The following is a 23,368-nucleotide window of genomic DNA, read 5'->3' as shown; positions in this document are numbered from 1 at the left end:
CGCTGTAGAGGAAATTTGCACTCCTTCCAACACATATATTAATTTGTGTGTGCTATTAAGCGAGTGCCCTAATAGTATAATCGGGTGACTTTATATACCATAACGTTATCACCCGGAACCGGGAGTAGCCAGTGAAGTCAGATGATTTCCCATGCTAACGTCTCTAGTTTAAATTCGTATCCATCTCATTAAGAGCAATCCGTGTTAGCTCCTAATCTGCGTTTGTGAAATTCTATTTATGGAGAATTGTGTGTACTTGGAGGGAGAGTACAGATGTAATGACACAGACAATAAATGTACAGGCACCCCATTGCCTATAGGTAACACAACCCAATAAGTGAACACCACCACCGATTATCCGCCTCAGCGAAGCGTAAGAAATCGGCGGCTTGTCTCGCGAAGCACATGACATGGTACGGCCATACTTTTCGACTAGGCGTCTGAGTTGCCGGAAGCACAGTGTGGTCCGTTGGACGAAATGAGGTCGGGGGGGACCCCCGCGAGTCTTCCTCGAATGTGTAGCGCCCGAGCAAGGTCGACGTGCATTTACCTTCTCGGCCTGGTCGGTTGCCAAGCCGCTGTCCACCGTTATCTGCGGCAAAGACGCGCATGCAGCCATTAAACTCTGAAAGACTTCGACGTTTCTAATTGGGTTCCAGACGTTATGGCCACACTTTATCACTAAAACGTAAAATATTTCTACAAATAAAAAAGACACTCCAATTTCAGAGCTCTTGTTCGAAAGCGTCATTCGCCATTTGTCAGATGTCTTTACCAATACTTTTTCAGTGACCGTATTAGCCTGAATTTTCGACCAGCAACCACTCTTCAATGCAAATATAGTACACAGACGTTTTTGCACGTCACGTCAATCAAAACGTCCACCGTGACCATGAACTGAACGTGCCAGCAGTTCGTTTTCAGCAGCAAGACGTCATGGAACTTCACCCCCACTCTCGTTACACGCAAACAGACAAACTGAGCAGCGAATTTAATAACTCCCGGGTAGCTGACTACATGGTCAGTACGTATACAAAAGGAGTTCTTGAACAGATTGTAAAAGGCAATAATGCTAGCCAAAACTAATGTAGTTGTCCAATGACAAACAGCACCGCTCTAAGCTTGACTATGCTTCCCAAATTTGGAACTTTCACCAGGCTTATCTCAAAAATAAAATAGAGTCTCTTCAAAACAAAAGTGCCCGGTTTATAACAAAGATATACTCTCGAACTTCCAGCTCAAATGAAATTAAAAAGTCTCTAAACGTTGCCGTCTCTGCAGTCACGCAGACTGTTCTCCTTCCTGCCTCTTCTTCACGATCTCTACCATTCACAACTGTCTGCACTTATTAAACCTGCTGATAGAATATTTGCTCGTCTGGACCACGAATTCAAGTTAGAACCTTTATTTGCCCGAACAAACCTGTTTTTACATTCACCATTACTTCTTGCTGTTAATCATTGGAATCAACTTCCCAACGATATTGTCTGTATAAAAAACCATAAATGTTCAGCCTCGCTTGTTCTTGTGTTACACCTTCCTTTTTAGTGTAGTTTTTGTTTTTATAATTACGTTTCTGCAATTTTGTACATTATTTATACGTTGTTATTTACGTTTTCATATCTTTTATTACTTTATTGTTCGTGTTAGTTTTTATGTATGTATACTGTTACCCCCCCCCCCCCCTATGTAATTCCCTAGGGCCTTTAGGGTACATGAATAAATAATAAAGTAAACTTGCGAATATGGTACCAGTATGTATTCCCGACTCCGCTGCACACTTTCATGGTGCGACACGTTAACGTATTCGATACATTGTTTAGGTTTACTACGCCTGCTTTACGTCGGTTTTAGCCAATGCCGACAAATAGTCGTCGCGCGTATCCAGCGGACAGCTCCGACACTGTAAAATATGAGGAGCATTTCGGAAGCCGTAGCGATCGGTGAATGCATAGCCTTACCTTTCGCCGAAACTTCACAGATTACAACAAGAAGCACGAGTGCCGTGTGCATCATTATTTGCTACTACAATGAATAACAAGCGTTGCCACTGCTGTATATCCCCGATTGAGAATGCACTTATCGCGTCCACTTTTATAAACTCGCAACGTCAACACGAAATGCTGAAGTTTCCCAATGACAGGGTGCTTGTTTGTCCCTCGTTACATCAGCGGCGAAAGCTGGAGGTCGTCGCTCGCTTTCCCAATGGCTGGACGCGGGCCAGTTCTTCCTGTTAATTAAAATGCGCGCACACCATCGGCATGTCGGTGGCACCTGACGCGGGTTTCACGAGAAATGAGGAAACAGCCATCGATATGCTGGCGGATATTTTTCACGCGATTCGTAACCATGTGATCACTTATCAGAGTCCGTCGCTGGACACTATACGGCGAGAACAAAACAATAAAGCAATCACTAGTATTATGTGAACTTAAACTGCGCTTAGGACGAGAACCTATAGCAGAAGCAGACATCAAGAAACGCACACGGACAAGCCTTCTTCAAACTTTCGGAACCCCTATTCTAAAACTACCAAGCACCCAACACACGCTCCTCAAATTGCTGTTATAAACAAAATACACGCATTAGTCGAAATTTTCGTTAGCTTCTGTTTTTTTTTACTGTGGCAGTACTATTGTATTTTTGTTTTGTTTTGTTTTTCGAAAGAAGGTTCTCCATAGCTGACAGTCATTCACTCATTCGCAACTCATTTGGCTTTATTAAAACTACCCATATTTCTTTTTAATTTGTAAAGATTTACGTTTCAAAACCACGATATTATTATGGGAGACACCGCAGTAGAAGGCTCCGAAAACTTTGATCATCTGGCTTAACATGCGCTCATACAAAGCTCAAGCGTTTCGCCTACATCGAAACGGAAAACATACGCATTTTATTTTACCTCTTTTATTTGCTTTTTGTTAACGTGCAACCAACAACACGCTTATCTTTCCTGTGTTTCTCTTTGTGTTCAGCCATTTATTATGCTATCCTTCATCATTATTTAACATTACATTCTTCAGGAATAAAATAATGCCTAGACAAGACTGTTATACCATTGAAGATTGTTATACCATTTGGTTGACAAATAATAAAATGGCACACATTTACTGCACAAGCCTTCCGCCCCGCCGCGGTGGTCTAGTGGCTAAGGTACTCGGCTGCCGACCCGCAGGTCGCGGGATCGAATCACGGCTGCGGTGGCTGCATTTTTGATGGAAGCGGAAATGTTGTGGGCCCGTAAGCTCAGATTTAGGTGCACGGTAAAGAACCCCAGGTGGTCTTCATTTCCAGAGGCCTCCCCTACAGCGTTTCTCATAATAATATGGTGGGTTTGTGAGGTTAAACTCCACATATCAATCAATCAAGCCGTCCGCAACTTACGCCATCAGATGTGCAAATGTGCAATTGTATACGGTATAACTTATAAATAGTATTGAATGTCGGTGATTTATTTTCTCCTTTAAGACGGCTTTTCCACTGATGCCTTCGCGCGCACCAATCATCAGTGGTATCTCGAGTTCACTATGGTAGAACCGGCTTACAAAAATGTTCTCTATTTTCATATTTCCCGCCTTGTTATTCGTTGCAAAAGACGCCGCCTCCTCCAGAACACAGTCACCCGCCGACCGAAAGCGGAGGCCACTGCTACGCGGTTATCAGACAGGTCTGAAGAGACCGTTCTCCAAGCTATGTAACAGTGAACGGCCTTGGTATGGCTGTTCTTAAATGAAAAAGACACCCTGGCGGGTGCAATCTTCGGTCATAATGATCCCGCAAGCTTTCGTATACAAACGCCGGTGCGTCCACGCGGTCAAGGTCCCGCGTACGGCGGAGGCCGGTTGTCACGCTTGCCTAGCAGAGCACGTCTTCCTCGACTCCCAATGGTTTCACTACGGCGCTGACATTCCTGCACGCTTGCGGCGCAAACTCCCAGGTCGTCTCGCTTTTCCAAAGACGCTGCGCTGTGCAGCTGGCAGTGTACGGGGCAGCGAGCCGTCGATACGCTTAGGACAAGTTTGTAGCGTATCTGCACTCTTGTTGGCTTAATTAATGTCCAACGAGGCTTCATACGTAATCAACAAAGGATCCTGGCAACGATCACCATAAACTTACTTCAGCTTCATTTTTTCACGAGTTCAGAAGCAAGGTACAAAGCAACCCCGTGTATCGTTAAACAAGAAAACTCCAAGAAAAAAAAAGCAAGAAAGAGAGAGAGAAAGAAAGACAAGACCTTTGACTCCTTTCGGACAGTCCTGGCTTGATTCGTTTTCGACTCTTTTTAAATAATCACGTTTAATCTCTTTGGGTCTTCATTGTACTCTCTTTTCAGAGTCGTGTGACACCGTAAGAGTTCCGATGCCTTTTTAGAAAGAGTTATATACGGGGTAAAAAAGTATTCCCCGAAAGGAGTATCACATACTCTTTTTTGTTTTGTCTTAGAATGTATAGACATTATGACAGATGCAAACTGCCTACATAAAATTATCCTGGGCTACAGGGTCTCAGCGACACACACAGCCACCTTTTGGCTTTTCTCGGCGTGATTCAAACGATTCGCTTTGCTTTCCGATTCCCCCTTAACACACTCCAAGATACCCCAATCCTACAATTTGTGTGCAGGTTATAAGTATTGTGGAACAAACGACAATCAAAGAGAGAAAGAGATTACGAGAAAAGAGAACCTACACGATTGTTTATCTGCTAAGGAGATGCCACTCCACACAACAGTCACAATGACTGGGTTGAGGTCTCAAATATATCGTATAGTGCAAAACCCAAAACACAAAGGACACAGAAGAAGGAGGGTGAAGTGTTTTTTTTTTCAACTTTTTCATCTAGTTCCATTCTTTTCCAAGTTTCGTGCTACTGCGGTATGTTAAGCTAGCGCTAACTCTATGAAGAAGTATTAAGGAGTAAACAAAGTTATTTGTTACCTACAAGTGCTGTCTGCCATTTGTCAGCCACCTTTCTGTTATAACGATGCATCCGAACGGTGTGACACATTCTTCTCTTGGCTGGAGCGCGCTCTTACGAAACGTGAGAGCATAATATGTTTAAAAGAAAGCATTTGCTTATTCTGCGATTACATAAATTTTAGAGAAAGGGGGGGGGGGTCATCCCACTTAACGACAAATATATGAGCTATTCTAACGCGCTCCGTGCTTTTTTTTTCACGTTACCCATCAGGCAGCCACTCAAAACGAAATAACTGGACCTACGGCAACTTCTCCTTTTTTGCTGGAAAGCACTGCGTGTTAAAATATGAACAATCATGCTCAGTGTTAGCTGCAACACGGTTTCTACGGTCGAAGGAGTCCCAGGTTTGTTTGGAGGCACCGCGGAATGTTCAATCGGTTTGCGACATAGCGGTAATCGGAATTGCGGCGGCACATTGCAGGATTCGGGCCACTCGGAGCGCCGGCGCAGTGTCGCAGCTCGTATCGAACCCGACTGCTTTAAACGAGCGGTGCATGCCGCTTCGCTACAATGCGCCACTCACCGATTCCTCGCTGGTAGTGGTAGCCCAGCACCGCCAGTGCAGCCGCCATGGCGAAGAACATGAGCAGGGCCGTCGAGGCGACGCCGCACAGGGCCCGCTCCAGCCGCGTCCGCCGGTGCCACCATGGCGGGTTCCTGCGAGACACGCAAACAGCCGCCGTCAGTAAGTCAATCTCCCAACGAGTATTCAGCGTCAGAGTGTCTAAAATATGCCAGCTCAATGGACGAGTTAAAAAAAAAGTGCGCATGACGCGTGTTGAGCCGCACACTGTTTACAGTAGTGTGGCGTGAATTTTCAAATACCGATGGCAGCAAAAGGGTGGTAAACGTTATCCCGATTCTCCATTCTCACTGCCAGGGCCCCAATAGCATGAAGGGAAAAGGAAACCAGTAGAGAGCATCATGTGGCAATCTTGAAGCCTAGGAGAAAAAAAAAAGTGAAGCCGTAACGTGTTGGGAATACAACCCAACAGGTTACGGCAAAGCAACAGCATCGAGAACGAGGAGGTTGGCTTGTGGGCGCTATACACTTCTCCCCTTCTAAGTTTTGTTCCGCTTGACAGTAACTAACACATTCCCCGCTAGTTATTCTGAAGATTATGCTGACGCACCAGCGGAAACCTGCGAGCGTTGTGAGGCTTTTATCTTCGAAATAGCGAAGCGACAAACGTATAGGATCTTGAAGCGTGGAAGCTTGGGCAGGTTGGTAGGACATAACTGAATGCAGGAACAGCGCAACCTAGAAGTAGTTACTTCGTAACTACGGAAGAGAAAAAACAACAAGCACAGAAAAGAAACAACAAGGACAGAAAAGACCAGAGAATTTTCTGTCCTTGTTGTTTTTTCGCTTCCGTAGTTACGAAGTAACTACTTCTAGGTTGCGCTGTTCCTGCATTCAGTATAGGATTTGGCAGGAAAGCACTTCTCCGTATCCATGACGGCCGGCGCAAACAGGGCACGAAAGTACACGACAATGCGTTTCGTGTCCTGTCTACGCTGACCGTCATGAGTATGTTCCAAACAGCCCGGTTTTCCACGTTGCTTCTCCGTATCAGCTCGTGTACATGCGAGCATCAGAGGATGCGTGATCTGGCGAAGGGCTTTGCACACAGAGAGCCTTCTTCGACAATGCGTTTTCGTCACACTTCGCATAGCAGCAGCAGCTGCGACCACACGGACCACTGGCCCCCCGTCTGTTTAACCAGACGACAGGTGCGCCAAGCATCGCGTCCTTCTCACGGGCAGTCGTCGGCGCTCTGCTGCGGCTGCTGCGGTCCGACGTCCAGCAGCCGGAACTCGTCCTCCTGACACTCCCGCGGTGCACCGACGTCCATGGCGGAGGCCTCCCGCTACCCGCCTTCTGTGCAACGCGCTTCCTCGTCTTCTTCCTTGCGCTCCACGCACCAGCGGCAAATCATGATAGCGGTGATGGTGATGCCCCTGGGATGACTGGCACCTACCCACTCGGGGAAGATCGGCCAAGAGTCGGACGGATCACGTAGCCTTAAATTGGTATGACGATAGTTATAGCTCGAGAACAAAACGACGACACAGAGACAAGAAGGACACGAAAGACGTCCTCCTTGTCTCTGTGTCGTCGTTTTGTTCTCGCACTATAACTATCGTCATGCCATACCAACTAGCCCAAGCTGCCACACTTAAATTGGCGTTTATTATGAGCTTGTTCATGCCATCTTTGCGGGGGATCCACCATATGCTTTGCCCAAGTGTATGTCAACGTCTTCAACCACCACAAATGTTTAATCGTGATTATGTATACGTTAGGCGTCGGGATGAAGGTGTGCCCTAGGCATCAACGTGGGTCCATTGATGTAAAACAATGCTATAGCTGCCCAGCGCCAATCGGCATTGCGCAAGCTCTTACACCTGCATCAAGGTACATAATCAATAAACTACATCACTGAAGACACGCTTTAGTCTCGTGTTATGCCGATTCCTACGACGGAGAGATAGACCCCGTTTTTTTTTTCCCACCCTACTAGAGCTGCCGGCAACATTTAAGAAATGTTATTTCTTAATCGAAGCTAATTTTAGACTAATAATCACGCGTAACACACCCATGTTCTGTACTTGACTCTACCAGCGAGCAAATCGCGCAACTAGCCCTTCCATAGCGCTTTTCGTTTAGCAATGCGGCCCGCACTCGTTGCAATGTCGCGTTTATTTATCAATGGAAACACCAACTTAATATAAACACCAAGGGCATTAAATTTTACGCTTTACACCAAAATTTATTTTTATTCTCTAGTCTAAGCACAATTTTTTCGCGGCGTGAATTTTGATGGTAGAGTGTAAAAGCGCGGGTGCTCTCTGCTCTGTATGGTCTGCATAACCCAAAATGTACTGAAGCTTCGTGAATGCTCTGCTTCTGATATGTTTTCCTTTAAACATCAATAATGGTGATATAGTAAGAAATATTGGTCCTCGGTTATAGTTAATCTTGGTATTTTTGTTAAAATCTGTTTGTTTCTGCATCATGGAGTCACTAAGCCGGACAGCTTCTACCCTGTCCCCCCTCACCCCCCATTTTTTGTCGATCATGGAAATGCCACATTGTGCAAAGCTCATGCTTGACTTCATCTGCGCGTCCCTAGTGTCCTGATGTAAATACAGTATGTTGTTGCTGTTTTTTAAAGAGATTATATATTAGTCCTAACGAACCAAATGTTCCAGTGAACGCTCAGTGCGCGTAATCCAACTGGCGCTGCTTCTCACTCGCATAAAAGTTTATGCGTCAGAAAACTGTCCAAAAACAAAATTTATAGCTCTGAACGCACGGCATAGTTGTAAACGCAATCCGATCTAATTAATAGTATAAGGTGAACTGACAGCTACAGCAGTGTAATTGTCAAGAAAGTTAAATTGCAATTAGGATGTAGAAGTCACACGATCGACTGCCAAAACATCATGGCTGTTCTACACAACTATGGTGGCCATAGCATAGCTCAACGTGAACGCTGTAGGTATATGGAGAGTTTGGAGCATGCGATTCGCGTGCCCTTCAGTGACGCTCGTGTTCATCGGCAAGCAAGAGCGCTGGTGTCGCAAACTTGTAACCTGCTCGACGTCATGGAGGGAAATAAAACCTTCACTTTGTGATGCAGTACCACCCTCTGCCCACCTCCTTTCCTTCTTTTTTCACTTCCCTTTTCCACGCCTTTGCTACCATATTATACACGGCTATAGTATGATTTACCCTCCTCTATATTTTCCTTCATCACTCTCACTTTTCTACCCCTTGCTATGCTATACCACATGTGTATATGCTGTGCCATGCCTTTTCCCCTTTTTTTTCTTTTAACCCTCACAGCTATTTCTCTTCCCCTCGCTATACTATACATAACTATATGCTACATGTGGTTTAATTGGCGGGATAAGCGACATGACACACTAGGAGCCAACAGCGCAGGCCCCTAAAGCCCAGACCCTTGCCATGCCCTCTCATCTCCTTCTTTCCCTACTCCTCACCCAAAAATCTTCCTTCACCTCTATAGATTATACTATACACAACTAAGCTGCACGGTGGTTTCAACAGCGTGAAGAGTGACATGACCCATTAGGAGTAAACAGTCCAAGGGTGCTATGCAGGATGCGGGCAGACGAGTTTGCTGCTAGCTACGGCGGCCATGGCATGAAGACAGTTCGGGGCGCGTGATAGCCGCGCTGATAAAAATGTCTACAATAACGCGCGTAGCGTCGGGAACGCATGAAGGGCATTTGCGGTGGTTATCAATTATAATAATTATTGGGGTTTAACATCCCGCAACCACCATATGATTATGTGAGACTCTGTATATAGTGAAGCGGTTCGGAAATGTCGACCACCTAAGCACACAGGCCTGAAGGATTTTCCCTTTCATTAAAAATGCGGCTGGGGCTCGAACCCGCAACCTTCGGGTCAGCAGCCGAATGCCTTAGATCACCGTGGTAGGTTGTGATGGTTATCAAAGAAACACCGCACGCGTACACGTCAGCGCTGCCACTCAGGCAACATTACAGCAGTGCAGGACTGTCAGAGTGATTGTCTCACTATCTTTCTTGCCCCGCCACGGTGGTCTAGTGGCTAAGGTACTCGGCTGCTGACCCGCAGGTCGCGGGATCAAATCCCGGCTGCGGCGGCTGCATTTCCGATGGAGGTGGAAATGTTGTAGGCCCGTGTGCTCAGATTTAGGTGCACGTTAAAAAACCCCAGGTGGTTGAAATTTCCGGAGCCCTCCACTACGGCGTCTCTCATAATCAAATGGTGGTTTCGGGACGTTAAACCCCACAAATCAATCAATCAATCAATCAATCAATCAATCAATCAATCAATCAATCACTACCTTTCTTGCCAACTCAACACGCGCCTCCTACTGGCGTGTTTGTGGGTGTTTGTCTTCTTTCGGGCAGGTTCGTTCGTTCCATAAAGTATCCTAAATATACACGAGAGGGAGCTCTGGCGCTAGTATCTACGGGAGCTGCAACGCACGGCGCTTCATTGAGCATGAGAATCATGGGTATAGTACACATATTTGTCTAATCTTCGTACTTCTGGCTCCGTGTGTGTTGCTGTGGCTTGAAGCTGTTTTCTCGTGAAAAAAAAAAAAATCAGCGAACTTTCAGCAGTTATCTGCTTCATTATCTTATTCATTTAAGCTTAATTTATCAAATAGGGTCACGAAATTCAAAAGGGTTCGTTCTTTCCTTCGAAGCAAAACCGAAGCATAACGATAAACGAAGCCACAAGCGCGATTCACCGCCCACAAGTATAGGCAAATCCGTGTACTACCCATCATTATCATGACCATTGAACAATCGCAGCGCCGGAGTTTTCGTTCCACTTCCAGCATGGAAATTACCACTCTTGAAAGCAGCAACCGCAGCGCCCCCGTAAAGCTCGTTTCGCTTCTATCAAATATTGGAGATAAATATGAGGACAGGTTGTCACCAGGGGCGATCACATCGTGGCGGCTACGCAACTGCGAATGAATACGTCGTGAGTGCGGTGAAAGTGAATGCGAGACATAGCAGCCACGTGATGATATAACTTTTAATTCTGCGTGTGTGCATAGTCTTCACAATAAACCTGATAGATAAATCGTGCTGCTCGCTGGAGTTCCGACTTGAGCACAACTCCTCGGCAAGAGCGAAAGTGGTGGGTGGACCCGATCTTCACCGCAGACGTCCGTCAAACTGATTGACACGGGAACTCGGATACAATATCGTCAATTCTAAGAACGCCCCTGCTCAACTCGCCTGTGTGACTGTCAAGTGTTTGAAGTGGTGACGCTAAGCGGCAGCTTCTTTGTATATAAAATAATTCGGTCAACTTGCACTGCCGCGGAGGAGCTTGTGATAACCTAGCTTCTTCCAGTTTTTGAATTCAGTCGTCTACTCATCGGCCCCGTCTGCTTCGAAGTGAAGGCCGCATCAGCTCTGTGTTAATTCTGATTATACTAATTATCTAAGGCCTAATGAACATAACACTGAGCAGAGTCATATCTTAATTGATAAGGTTTCAATTTAACGCCAATAATTACCTCAGGTGCAATAAGCAAAACCACCATTAGCATAGAGCATTTTAACGTAATTAAGATTAGCACGATATGTGAATGTCATCGTATTAGTAAGTTTTAATTAGCACGGTTTTACTTAGCACGATCATGGTTAACATCGCGTTAATTAGCATGGTTTTGTTAGTGCGTCTACTAGCATGCTTTAGTTAGCCTGGTTGTAGCTTTATAAGGCTTAATTACCATGACATTATTAACATATGACGTAATTACCTCGGTATTACCACGACTTGACTTAATTACATCGGCATATCATGCCCTGGCCTAACTAGTTAAGTGTACCGCCAAACAGCTAATTAGCCAGCCGCACAAGCTCGAGTGCTGGCGCGCACCATGAAGAGGACAAAGAAGGCGTGCACCGGCCAAGCAACGGGCTTTTATGTATAATTTTTTTTTATTTCATGTATGTTAATATGTTTCCTTTTCAAGTTTTTTTAAGAAATTTAACACCTTTTTATTATTACCTATATTACCTAATTAATCCAACCCTCTCTTTCAGAAAGTGAATTATTTTAAAAAGCAGGGCACCGTCCCATTCATGGCCTATCCCCCTAGGTGGGTTGCGCCAAGGTGTTGAGGAACCAACCAACCAACCAACCAACGGGCAGGAATGTACAGGCTGACCGTGACGATTAACACGCGGCCTCAGGTGTAGCTGCGGTCGCGATCTTGTGAGGCCATCAGCCGAAACGAATCTGAGGCCACCGTGCTGATTATTCTAAACCAGGTTTAGTGCAGACATTAAATGTTTCAAAATGAATTCAATCAGCTCGTGCCTTTAGAAAAATATCACCAGAAAAAGCTTCTGACACCTTTATTGCACTCAGTGTAACGACAAACAAATGGAAAAAGATGTCTCTAGTTTGAAAACACCACCCAACTTCGTCGACCGTCCTTGACGGGACGCAGGGTTCCATTGTAACTAATGAATCTCAGCGCGCTGAGGGGGTGTATTTGACTTTCTAGCACTGCATGCCCATTCAAAATGGGGTGTCGCCAGGGCTCGGAAAGATCCATAGTTTCGCCAAACTCGGGCGATCCTGCATAGCGCGCCCCTAAACTGCTTCAATCGATCGATCAGTTTATTATCATGTCATAAAAGGATGTTACAGGAAGTAAAATTTACAGACGAGGGTCCCAAAGTACACGACTGCAACGGGACCCTCGGTGATGATTACAAATAATAAAAGCACAAGCAGCTGTTAGAATCGTAGAAACAAAAAATTATCAAGAAACATTATTGATAACCAAGAAACATTATTGATAATTGGGGGTTTTACGTTAGAAAGCCGGGATTCATTACGAGGGACGCTGCAGTGGAGGGCTCCACTAAGGCGTCACTCATGATCATGTCGTGGTTTTCAGAAGTACAATTGCAAGCACAGCTCTTGGCCACTGCCACGGCGTCGTGGCTTGGAAGAAAGTCCTGCGAGATTATTCGGCCATCACTGTTTCAAAGGCGAAGCTTGTAAACGAGTATTCGTAAAAACACGGATGTTGATTGGTATGTGGGGTTTAACGTCCCAAAACCACCATATGATTATGAGAGACGCCGTAGTGGAGGGCTCCGAAAATTTCGACCACCTGGGGTTCTTTAACGTGCACCCAAACCTGAGCACACGGGCCTACAACATTTCCGCCTTCATCGGAAATGCAGCCGCCGCAGCCGGGATTCGAACCCGCAACCTGCGGGTCAGCAGCCGAGTACCTTAGCCACTACACCACCGCGGCGGGGCAGAACACGGATGTTGGGTTGGAAAATTGATTGAGTGTTGCGATGGTGATGACGTCGTCAGAGGTGAGCTTGGCTGACCTAACCAGGGGATCGTTAAATTGTAAGAAAAAATTTCCTGTGATAAGGTAATTCCCTGAAAAGTTCCGCATACATGTAATACGCGCACACTTACAAACACGCGCACGAACATAAGCATAACACAAGGTTGACCCCTCTTCCCACCCTCGAAAATAGATTTCTGGCTACTACCCTCGTTGCACACGTTGAGGCAACGCTAAGCTTTGCAAAATATTGCAAAAAAAAAAAATCGTGGACACCGCGAGAAGACGAAACGAGCGCTATTTCCCACGTATTTTTATTTTTTGGCGCTAATTTACAATGATATACCAACTAGATCAGATTTCTGTACTAGCGTAATTTATATTCGACGGTAAACTGCATTCTTTCGACAAGGTTACCGCACGAAAAGCCTGAAAGTGTCGGGCATAGCATGTTGACAGCGCAGTTCTGCCGTGCAGCTAGATCCGAGAGTGGTTCTGTTTTATGTAAAGGAATAAAAGAAGCGGTCGGTCAGGTAAGCAGTCTTATGGACACAAGGAGAGTAAACGGAACGAGGCTGACGAGGCATAAAAGTTGCTTGCCAAGGTATCTTTTTAAGACCGAGGTTTACCTTCTCTCGCTCTTTCTGTGGCTGCTTTTTACAACCACTCGGAACAGGGGAGCCCGAATGCGATCCAAGTACGTGGTGCTGCGCCGCAGTGCTTTCGTAAGGGGCTGTAGTAACAACCTTGAATGGTGCTTAGCATGGCATGTTTGTACATGTAGCTTTGGGAGAATCATAATCATCATCATCATCACAGCCATCATCAACAAACTTAGGTATAGTGGAGAACGATATGCGTTCCTCGTCGCAAGTCTTAATTTTTTACAGCTCCAGACTAGTTTTTACACTCCCGGAGAACCTTATTCCATTCACCCGACCATCGACTATTTATTTATTTATTTATTTATTTATTTATTTATTTATTTATTTATTTATTTATTTATTTATTCATTTATTTATTTGTACAGCTTACATCGCCCAAGTGGGCATTATTGCAGGGGGTGAGGGGAAGAAAAGCAGCATTACAGTCGAACAAAGCATACGCTTGCGCCTTCAAAAATGGCATACATTTGCGCAGCAGCTCCTGCGCATATACAGAAAGCACACGCCTTGATGATGATATGTGGGGTTTAACGTCCCAAAACCACCATATGATTATTGCAGACGCCGTAGTGAAGGGTTCCGGAAATTCCGACCACCTGGGGTTCTTTAACGTGCACCCAAATCTCAGCACACGGGCCTACAGCATTTCCACCTCCATCGGAAATGCAGCCGCCGCAGCCGGGATTCGAACCCGCGACCTGTGGGTCAGCAGCCGAGAACCTTAGCCGCAAGACCATCGTGGCGGGTCAGAAAGCACACATCTTGTAGTGACGAACAAAAAGCATCGGCTGGGAGATCAACAACACACGCATCTAACTTATTCCATTCGCGAATGGTAAAATGAAAAAAAAAAGAATTTGCAAAAACACCAATACGACAGCTCACCTGGCGGATTTTATTATTTTTATTTTGAGTGATCACTTCTATGTGGCACGTAGTGTGGGCTCATCATGTATCAACTCTTGTTAATGCAGATTTTATCATAGAATATAGAATGGGAAAACCCTAACCGCAAGAATTCCCTGCTCTGTTCAAGAGGCTTCCATCCTAAGGTATTTTTATTGCGTGTAACACTGGATTTAAAATTGTAAATGTCACTGACAAAGCGAGCCGCGTGGTTTTATATGGGTTCAAGTTTATAGATTACAGCTTGCCATGAAGATCCCACACGGTGCAGGCATATCCAAGGATAGGTCTGACATTTGTAACATACAAAGCCTCTCTCAGACTTTTGGGGCAGACTTGAAATTGTGTTTAATAAAGTTTAACAAACCGTTGGCCTTGCCAGTTACGTAACTATATGCTTATTCCAAGATAAATCGGCAGACAAGTATTCTCCAAGGTATTCAAACTGTTCAACACGGTCAAGTTGCGCTCCTGACAAACTGTAGGATAAGCAAAAGGTTTGACACGGTTTTCTGGTAAAACTAAGGAAGCATTTTTTTTTTTTACATTCAGACACGTCTTCCATTTTTTACACCACCTTACCACACTATACGACAGGTGCGATACTTCCCTTAGATACCTCAAGCCTGTGTTACGGCAGTTACATAGCAAACTCAACTTGTTTCTTCAGCATTAGAAGAAAGTAAAAAATGTGTGAGCTGGTTGTAGTCATCCGTGTATGTTTGATAGTGCATAGCCCGCTTGCTTCGCGTAATGTTTATTTTTGTCAGCGCTAAATAGAATAGCATCTTTAGCTCAGAATAAGGACTCGCCTCTTTCATTTAGGACAGAGCGAGACAATGACGCACAAACACGCACCTTAATAGCATACGCTCGTTGTTGGCGACTAAAGAGCATTATACATCAATGCTAGCAGAAGAAATGTTTTTACTACAATTTTGATAGCACGGGCGCCATGAGGCCCAAGGTGTTGCAGGGATTTCATGTCTAGCACAGGTTATTTTTTAGAGGCGAAGCTCCTTAAAACGGCACCCATTTGTCCCTCGTAGTAGTCGTAGTATAGTATATAACCAGTCTTAAGTTTTGACCTGCAATGTGGTGCCCGTGAGAGGTTTCTTCATGTGCGTTGTTGAACAATAAAAAAAAAATCGCAGCGTGCGCGTTAACTTAAAGCCGAATTCTCCTGTCTCTCATTACCCCTTAGCAGCCATTGGCATGTACATTGAGCACTATCTGACAAGAAAGGGTTGCTACGTTATACTCGCTAGGTGTAACCTCCTTGGTTTTAAAAAGGTTTAGCGAGCGTTGGGCCGCAGTGCCATGAATACAATGAATTGGTATATATAGTAGTATATACCATTAACTCGAGGTGGTTAAAGGTGGGAAGTAGACACGAAGTGCAAGCCGTAAAAAAGTGTGCGTGTGCCTTCTCTCGTTCAGTCCTTGGAATGTCCGCTGGATGACGGTGCTTTTATATGGGGAATATATGATGAAAAGATGTGAGATGGTGGTACTTGGAGTGTTGAATAGGTGGACGAACGGACACACAGACAGATGCATAGAGGGACGCACGGATGGCTGTGCACGGACGGATGGACGCATGGACGGACGCAGAAGCGGATCCATGGACGAACTCAGGGACGGACGTACAGATGGAAGTGTGGGCGCACGAACAGACGCACGCACGGACAGGCGGATGGACGCACGGGCGGCCACACAGACGCGCGCATAGACGGATGGAAGCAAGAACGAATAGACGGACGGATGCTTCGCCTTACTCTCCATCATTCACTCCGTGGATATGCTGCCATTTTTCCAACACATCGGTCTGTTCAAAATCAGCGTGCAGCATTGTCAGCCGCGCTTGCTTCAAAGGACCGCGGAACTTGAAAGCCTCTAGCGGTTAAACATGGTAGTCTGGCTGCGCTCATATACGTGGACTTGGTTTGTGAGTATATATGTGATAGTAACAACATCAAGGACACAAGTTCCTTTGAAGTCCAGCGAGCGTACGGTGACCGCTTTAAGTATTTCTGCAATTGAGAGAGCCGCTCGACCTGCACCAATATGCTTGACTTATTCAAACGGGCCAAACATTCGCAATAATGCATGCCATGAGCATCAGCCTATACCTTATGTAAACAGAAGGACAAGTGCCTCTTTTAATGATCTCCCACCCACAATGTCCTGCGCGATTCAATTACATTTTATGCCTCCACTTTCTTTATACGTCACCGCTGCCACCCGACCCTTTGTCATCCACGGTCGGCACTACACCGATCTCTTGGTATGCATTCCAACACTCCAACTGGCCATCGCTTTATTTGTCCATCTCATGAAGTGAGCAACGCAGATCCATTTTCCAACAAACAATTCCTTCTTTATGTTTTTTTTTACAACTGTAAAAGTAAATGTCTTTTATATGTTGAAAATAACATTCTCGGTTAAGGTCGGAACGCTAACTTATGGTCATATACTGCAATGTATGCCCTGCTTTTTTTATTTTTTCGCGAAGCAGCTAACAAAACCCGGACAGCATCTGTTTACCCATGCCGCTTTATTAGCCTAAACACAATAAAACGTCGCCTATTCCGTCTATTTTTTTTTATACGACATTCTTCAAACATTTTTTGTGGTTGTGTTTGCCTGAGCCATCAAATGTACATGTTCTTTCAACGTCATCTCATATCCATGTTCATGTAAATGACGTCTGTTTTGCCATTATCGTTAGTGCATGTCCAAGAAGAATACGTTCTGTTGAGTGTTATTGATGTTTGTGACAATAATTTTTTCTGAACACACTATTCTTGCTGACCGCGTGTCTCACCACTGTGAATTCGCATGCAGCTTTCAACGTTCCCTCGACACAACGCGCACCGGTAAAGGAAACTATCCGTCAGCTATAGCTATGCCTCGGCGTATACCCCGAAGATTACACACGTGAGTGATTCACGATCGGCTTGAGCGTGCTTCTTATTTGAGAATGCCGTGGTGTTGCCTGCTTGGCTGAATACTGCAACGAGCCCTACTGGAGACCGGCGGAGGTCGTGTGAGACAATGGTCGATTCGCCTGAACGACGGCACCGTTGCGGTTGACAACCGAGTCCAGTGAACTAAACGCGAGGTCGTCAGTCCAGAGAGCGTTTAGAGGGCAGCAGTGGAGTCACTGGGGCACGCTTCCGGTTCAAAACGTGACCACCGATCGCAGATTATATACCAAGCATGCGAATCGAGGAATATTTTCAGAACGGTGTGGCCGACAACCTGCGATTTCACATTCGCTTTCGCGGTCAGCGAATGTGCTTGCCAATGTTTTTTGCCGATGTTGCGATTTAATAATAGTTCTATCAAAAAGGTATGCGGTACAGCGATTCAGATGAACACTACGTCTTCAAAACGTGGATACCACGTATAACCGAGTGATCGTACAGGAGCTGAAAACAAGTGAAACAGGTAGGACAAAGTAGATCTGGCACGAGCTTTAAGAACAACGTGCTCTGAAACGCGTCTATTAAGGTCCTTGCACTTCGACCAAGCACAACATGAAAGTTCACTCCCACCAAGTCATACTGCCTTGACCCCAATGCTCAATGCCACCGAACATAGAAAGAAAGACGTAACTAAGTACATTGTTTTTTTCAATTTCGCTCTTCACATTATAGCAAGCAAGGAACGACTTCCACCTCGTGCCTATATATGCAACCATTCGACAGCCCTCAATGGACGCTGTCTTCGCTTCTCGAACGAACATGACGGTGGTGAAGGCCGCTTGCAATACGCTTCGACGCGTCCGCGTGCGTGCCAGAAATGAGGTTATAGGGAGAAGTCCTACAGTGGCCCCTCATCAATCGTACGCGCCAGGAGATCGGTCGTCCGCGTGGCCGCCAGTCGAGATCGCACCGTTATAGGAGTCGAGGGAGCAGCTCTCACCGTTGGGCGTGTCTCATCGTGCTGTTGTGGCGGCGGCGTCCGTCCGAGGAATCCGGAAGGCCCGAGTGGCGCACTGCGACGACGGCCCGTTGGACGGGTCCCCGGTGAGGGCCAGTCGGACGGGTCCTGGCGTGATAAGAACCGTTGCTCCCACCTGACGCACCCCGAGGGTCATTGCCACAAGGGACAGCTGAGAGTACCGCTGGCTGGAGGTGTAGCTAGCGACGGTGCGAAACAGGTGACTTCGCCAGGCCAGACGCTTTGAAAAGCCTCAGGCATGCGACCGTCGACTCCGGTTTCGCGGGTCGAGCGCGCAACTTCCCGATTCCGTCGAGATCGAGCCATTCGGAAAAGTATGTGGTAGCCGCCTCAACATCCACTAGCACTCGCCTTTTCCGCTCTCGTTGGCAAGTTTGAAAGGCCGAGAGAAGTCCCGAATGGTACAAGCACATTTCAGATATCTTGGGCGGACAGCGGCATCTTTCTGGAACCTTTCCACATTTTCTTCTTTGGTGTGTGCGTGCGTGCGTGTGTGTGTGTGTGTGTGTGTGTGTGTGTGTGTGTGTGTGTGTGTGCGTGCGTGTGCGTGTGCGTGTGCGTGTGCGTGTGCGTGTGCGTGTGTGTGTGTGTGTGTGTGTGTGTGTGTGTGTGTGTGTGTGTGCGTGCGTGCGTGCGTGTTTTCGTTCTCTTCGAGTCTTGTCTGCAGCGAGACAAGTCACCCGCAGTTATCGGGCTATAGGTCCAGGCGTTACAGTTGCGGTGCTGTTCATCTTTGATTGGGGTAGGGATGAAGTTATCGTTTTCGGGCACGCGCTGCAGATAGAAAAGGCTGGATATATGGTGAACGAAAATCACGAGGGAGCTTTGACAGATATTTAAGAATATGATAATAATTGTGGCGGTCTTTCGTTCTAAAACGGGGGACGCCGTAGTGAAAGACTCTGGAAATGTCGACCACGAAGGTCGACATTTAAGGCGCACTTAAATCTAAGCGCCCTACTCCCTGGCATTACGTCTCTGTCGAATTATTATTATTATTATTATTATTATTATTATTATTATTATTATTATTATTATTATTATTATTATTATTATTATTATTATTATTATTATTATTATTATTATTATTATTAATATTATTATTATTATTATTATTATTATTATTATTATTATTATTATTATTATTATTATTATTGTCGTTGTTGTTATTGTTGTTGTTATTGTTATTGTTGTTGTTGTTGTTGTTGTTGTTGTTGTTGTTGTTGTTGTTGTTGTTGTTGTTGTTGTTGTTGTTGTTGTTGTTGTTGTTGTTGTGACATATTTACTTGCCGTTAAGGCATAATATTTGGTGCATATGTGTTGTTTTAAATGCACGCCGTAGTTCTGGCATCATGTGCATGAAGTGAAATAGTATCTTGTGAATCTGATCGCGTGACCTTTGGGGGTCCGCAGTCGAACAGCATGACCATTAGATCATGGCGAATGTTTTAATAGACTATTATAATACGCGTAAACATCTGACAAAGGCCTGCGCGCTGTCAGTAGATGTGATCACTGCATGTAATCGAATGTAGTTCTGGATGCCCACAGGAATCCCCGAAGGTTTTTTTTTGGAAACGCGTCGTGTACGGCAGCGAATGGAAAATCAAACCATTATTTTGTGGTGTCTACATGAAGGCTCATTTTTTCACGGCATGCGCACTTTCTCTTCCATTACGGTGTGGGACCACCTAGCCGATACATTCTCTGGAAACATCTTTTTTCTTGCCTCGATGACACCCATCAGTATTGTTCTGAATAAACAAATCAGCAACTTTAATAAAAAATAGCTGCAATATCGTGGATACTCGATGACGCATCCTTTCTTTGCAGCCATCAGTACGAATCACCCGCCAAGCTTGAAAACGCATCGCGTGAAAAGGAAAATGCGACCTGAAAAATTTCTCGTTGCGATATGCACCGCCCAGTACATGGCCCGGCTGCAGAGCCATACAAGTGCAAACGCCGTGCATATAGTGTTGCGTTCAGATCATGTCAACATGATGTACCAAGTTAATCACAGTTGTGGTGTAGTGATTTTACATGCTCACATATCACGCTCTGATCGAAGAGTTCCTTCATGTGTTCTTACGCGAGCGTGCTCCTGTCTTTGGGGTTGTTGGCAGAGATGCTTCTTAAGGCTCCTCCGTGCGCTGCGCACACTCTGCCGCCTTCCTCACCCATTCCCAGCCCAAATACACTCACGCACGCACGCACACACGGTGCGTTTGTGTTTGTTTTGATAAAGATATCCGAATTTCGCCATTCATTGAGGCACCTGAAATATGCAACTGTTCTGTTTTACCGGAGGCTTCATGTTTCGCAGCGCTATCCACTGCCTCGACATCGGTCTTTCGCTATCGCGTCGTATAGCCATCGGACAGACACCACTAATAAGGAGAAAACAAATTTGAACAAAAAAACATGCGTAATCAATTTGACCAGGGCTTTTTAGCAGTATTGAGTGGCTAGTCATGGCTTTTTTCGACGCGCTTCTCTGGTAGATGCGCCTGTCTTTCGCCATTTGTGAGATAAAGCAATTTCGCTACCGCTAAGGGATCCGGGAAGAACCCGGGAACGGCAGTGTCGGTGTTTTGGTCTGTTTTAGAAGTTTTGGAAATTTGGACACTGTGCATATTATACAATCTACTTTGGCACCCACCGGAATTATAATAAGAAGGAAAATTGCATTGATAAAGAAGTCAATCGCAGATGAATACATGTCAACTGGGATGACAGAATGTTTCCAGCATTGGTAGGCAAATTAAGTATGGGAACTGAAGCAAGCGTAAATGATGAGAATGAACTAAACAGCTCAACGCCCCCCACCCCCCTCCTCTCGTACTCATATCTCATGGCGGTATTCTAGATGGTCTTATGTTGAATACTGACCAATATGTGTTTATCTTGCAAACATGAATGCAAACTAACAAAGATGAGCAAAGTTATCAGTGCTAGAGTCAATTTTAGGAATAATGCTATAAAATAATCTCGCTCGTCAACGAGACGAAACGGCGACCGGTCACTAGAGACTTTGCGCGACGAGTCTGCCTATGGCTGCCGGTGAAATTCAACGGGCTTGGTTTTGTAGGCGCCATTCTGTCAAAGTGGGAGGAAGCCAGCCGCGCGGTATACTGCGCACATCTTCCCTGGAGTGCGATGGGCGCGACGATGAACGCGTGAATGGGCTGCTTGCTGACGTGGATCCCTTGTTTTCCACTTGCGACGCAGCGAGGTCAAGAGGGCACCCCGCACCGAGGACCAATGCATCCTCCCGGCGTACACGAGAAGGAGGTGGCCAAAAATGGCGCCTTCCGCACAGTGCTAGGCCGAAATTGAGCAGACATGTATCGGAGGGACCGAGAGCAGAGTGCGCCACCATAGCATTGCAAGTTGGGTTGTTGCGAGATCATCTTCTAAGAAACTGCGCTATTCTAACAAACCTCCTTGAGTCGTGTCCCGCTGCGCAACTAGATGATGACCCTAGAACGTTGTTGCTAACTATATCGCATATGATGAAGCGTTTACAAGATATAGCCATAAGACGCACGGCATAACACAGTGACTGAAGACGACAGTTTGCAGCACGTTAGGAACAACACGTCCACCTTTTTTTTTTAATTGTAAAAAAACGATGTCATACATCTAGCTGGGCCATCATGCCATATACAAAGAGGTTTGGCTATAGGTTTACACTAGAAGAGAATTATTGAAAGTTCGTTAACTACTTTGTTAAACACTTTGCTACACGTATACGTCGTCGTATTAGTCCTGACGCAGCACATGAGCGTAATAATAAACCCGAAGGCGATCTGAGTCAGTGTTACTTGGAACCATTCGTTGCCGCAAGAACAAAAAAAAATGTTTCATCCTGTTCCAGATCAACAAACTTTTGAGAAAATCTTCTATGGCTCCGGCGAGCAAATCTGTAGATCCGGTACTAAGCCCTTGCGAACCAATGCAATCAGTACCGTCTAAACCTCGTAATTGGCGGACACACGAAAACAGGCTTTCTCCGGCTAGACTGACCCCGCGGTGAAACCACGCTAACACCAACACCGGGCAAATATTACACCTGCAATGATAATCACAAATTCGCTTCCTGCGCCTCTGAATAAGTAGTTTTCCGGGACCCATCGCCTTCATGTTCCGACTGCAACCTTTCCTTGAATTCCAGGGCGCCTTCCGACACACGCAATCGGCATTCCGAGCGCACATTTATATAGCCGAAGCATGCTCTTGTAAATCAAAGGGCATAAATCGGCATGCCAAGTAAGGCACACAAATATCCCCTCCCCCTCCTCCCCGACAGTCTTCAATGAACCTTTCGAAACGTATTGCACAATATTATTTGGCACCCTGTCACTGCGGAAAGCGCGTATATGATGGCGCGTGCAGGTTTCTCTGAGAGATCCGGCAATCATCGGGATGGCCCTTCAAGCTCACTGCATGAAGCCCAAAGGACCCAATTAATTAGGTGTTCTGGATGCCACGCCCCACTTGTGATTCATCACATGACGGTGCATGGAGTTCTCTCTAATCTTCCCAGCCGAAAGCCCTCTGAAGTGGAAAGCCGCGTCTCGCACAGGTTTGGACCCCAAGTCCCATATGTACACTTCATCCTGTAGGCAGGGACCAACTGGCACCCTCTATGGAATGCGAATGGAACGGAAGAAAGTTATTGCAACTCCGGAAAATCTTGCAGCAAGCTGCAAGATTTCCAGTGCGCGAATATCAGTGATTGGGAAATGCGCGCTCTGTTCACATGTCTGACCTGCAGCCACTAAGGCTTCCTCTTGACGATGCAGAATCTCTCCGAAAAACGTTTCTGGCCTGATAACGCCTTGAACAGAGCGACTTGAAAATCTCATGGTTTGTACGAGTCACCTGCCAAATATAGTACCTTATACGCTCAGTATAGTTAATCACGCCACGTGCAACTGCCCTCCACATGAGAGTATATTATAAGTTTGAACC

The 23,368-nt window shown here is 45.7% G+C and overlaps 1 protein-coding gene across 6 annotated transcripts in view; it reads right to left on the bottom strand.

Annotated features, from left to right (window-relative positions):
- Nep2 (M13 family metallopeptidase neprilysin 2) overlaps positions 1-23,368 on the bottom strand; it is an 83,741-nt gene that overhangs the window by 26,701 nt on the left and 33,672 nt on the right. For 3 of the 6 annotated variants that reach the window (XM_037433548.2, XM_075888844.1, XM_075888843.1), the window contains exons 2-3: positions 5,504-5,637; positions 551-592 (exon numbers count right to left, since the gene is read on the bottom strand). In XM_037433548.2, coding sequence (XP_037289445.2) covers positions 551-592; positions 5,504-5,637 — 176 coding nt within the window. Of the gene's footprint in view, positions 1-550; positions 593-5,503; positions 5,638-6,741; positions 6,881-23,368 lie in introns of those variants that run through there. The other 3 variants (XM_075888841.1, XM_075888842.1, XM_037433549.2) reach the window with 3 other exon arrangements.

Source organism: Rhipicephalus microplus, chromosome 3 (assembly GCF_043290135.1).
Source record: "Rhipicephalus microplus isolate Deutch F79 chromosome 3, USDA_Rmic, whole genome shotgun sequence".
In the NCBI taxonomy this organism is placed as follows: Eukaryota; Metazoa; Arthropoda; class Arachnida; order Ixodida; family Ixodidae; genus Rhipicephalus; species Rhipicephalus microplus.
Note: the sequence above shows the minus strand (reverse complement) of the source record. Positions and strands in the feature narration are given on the sequence as shown.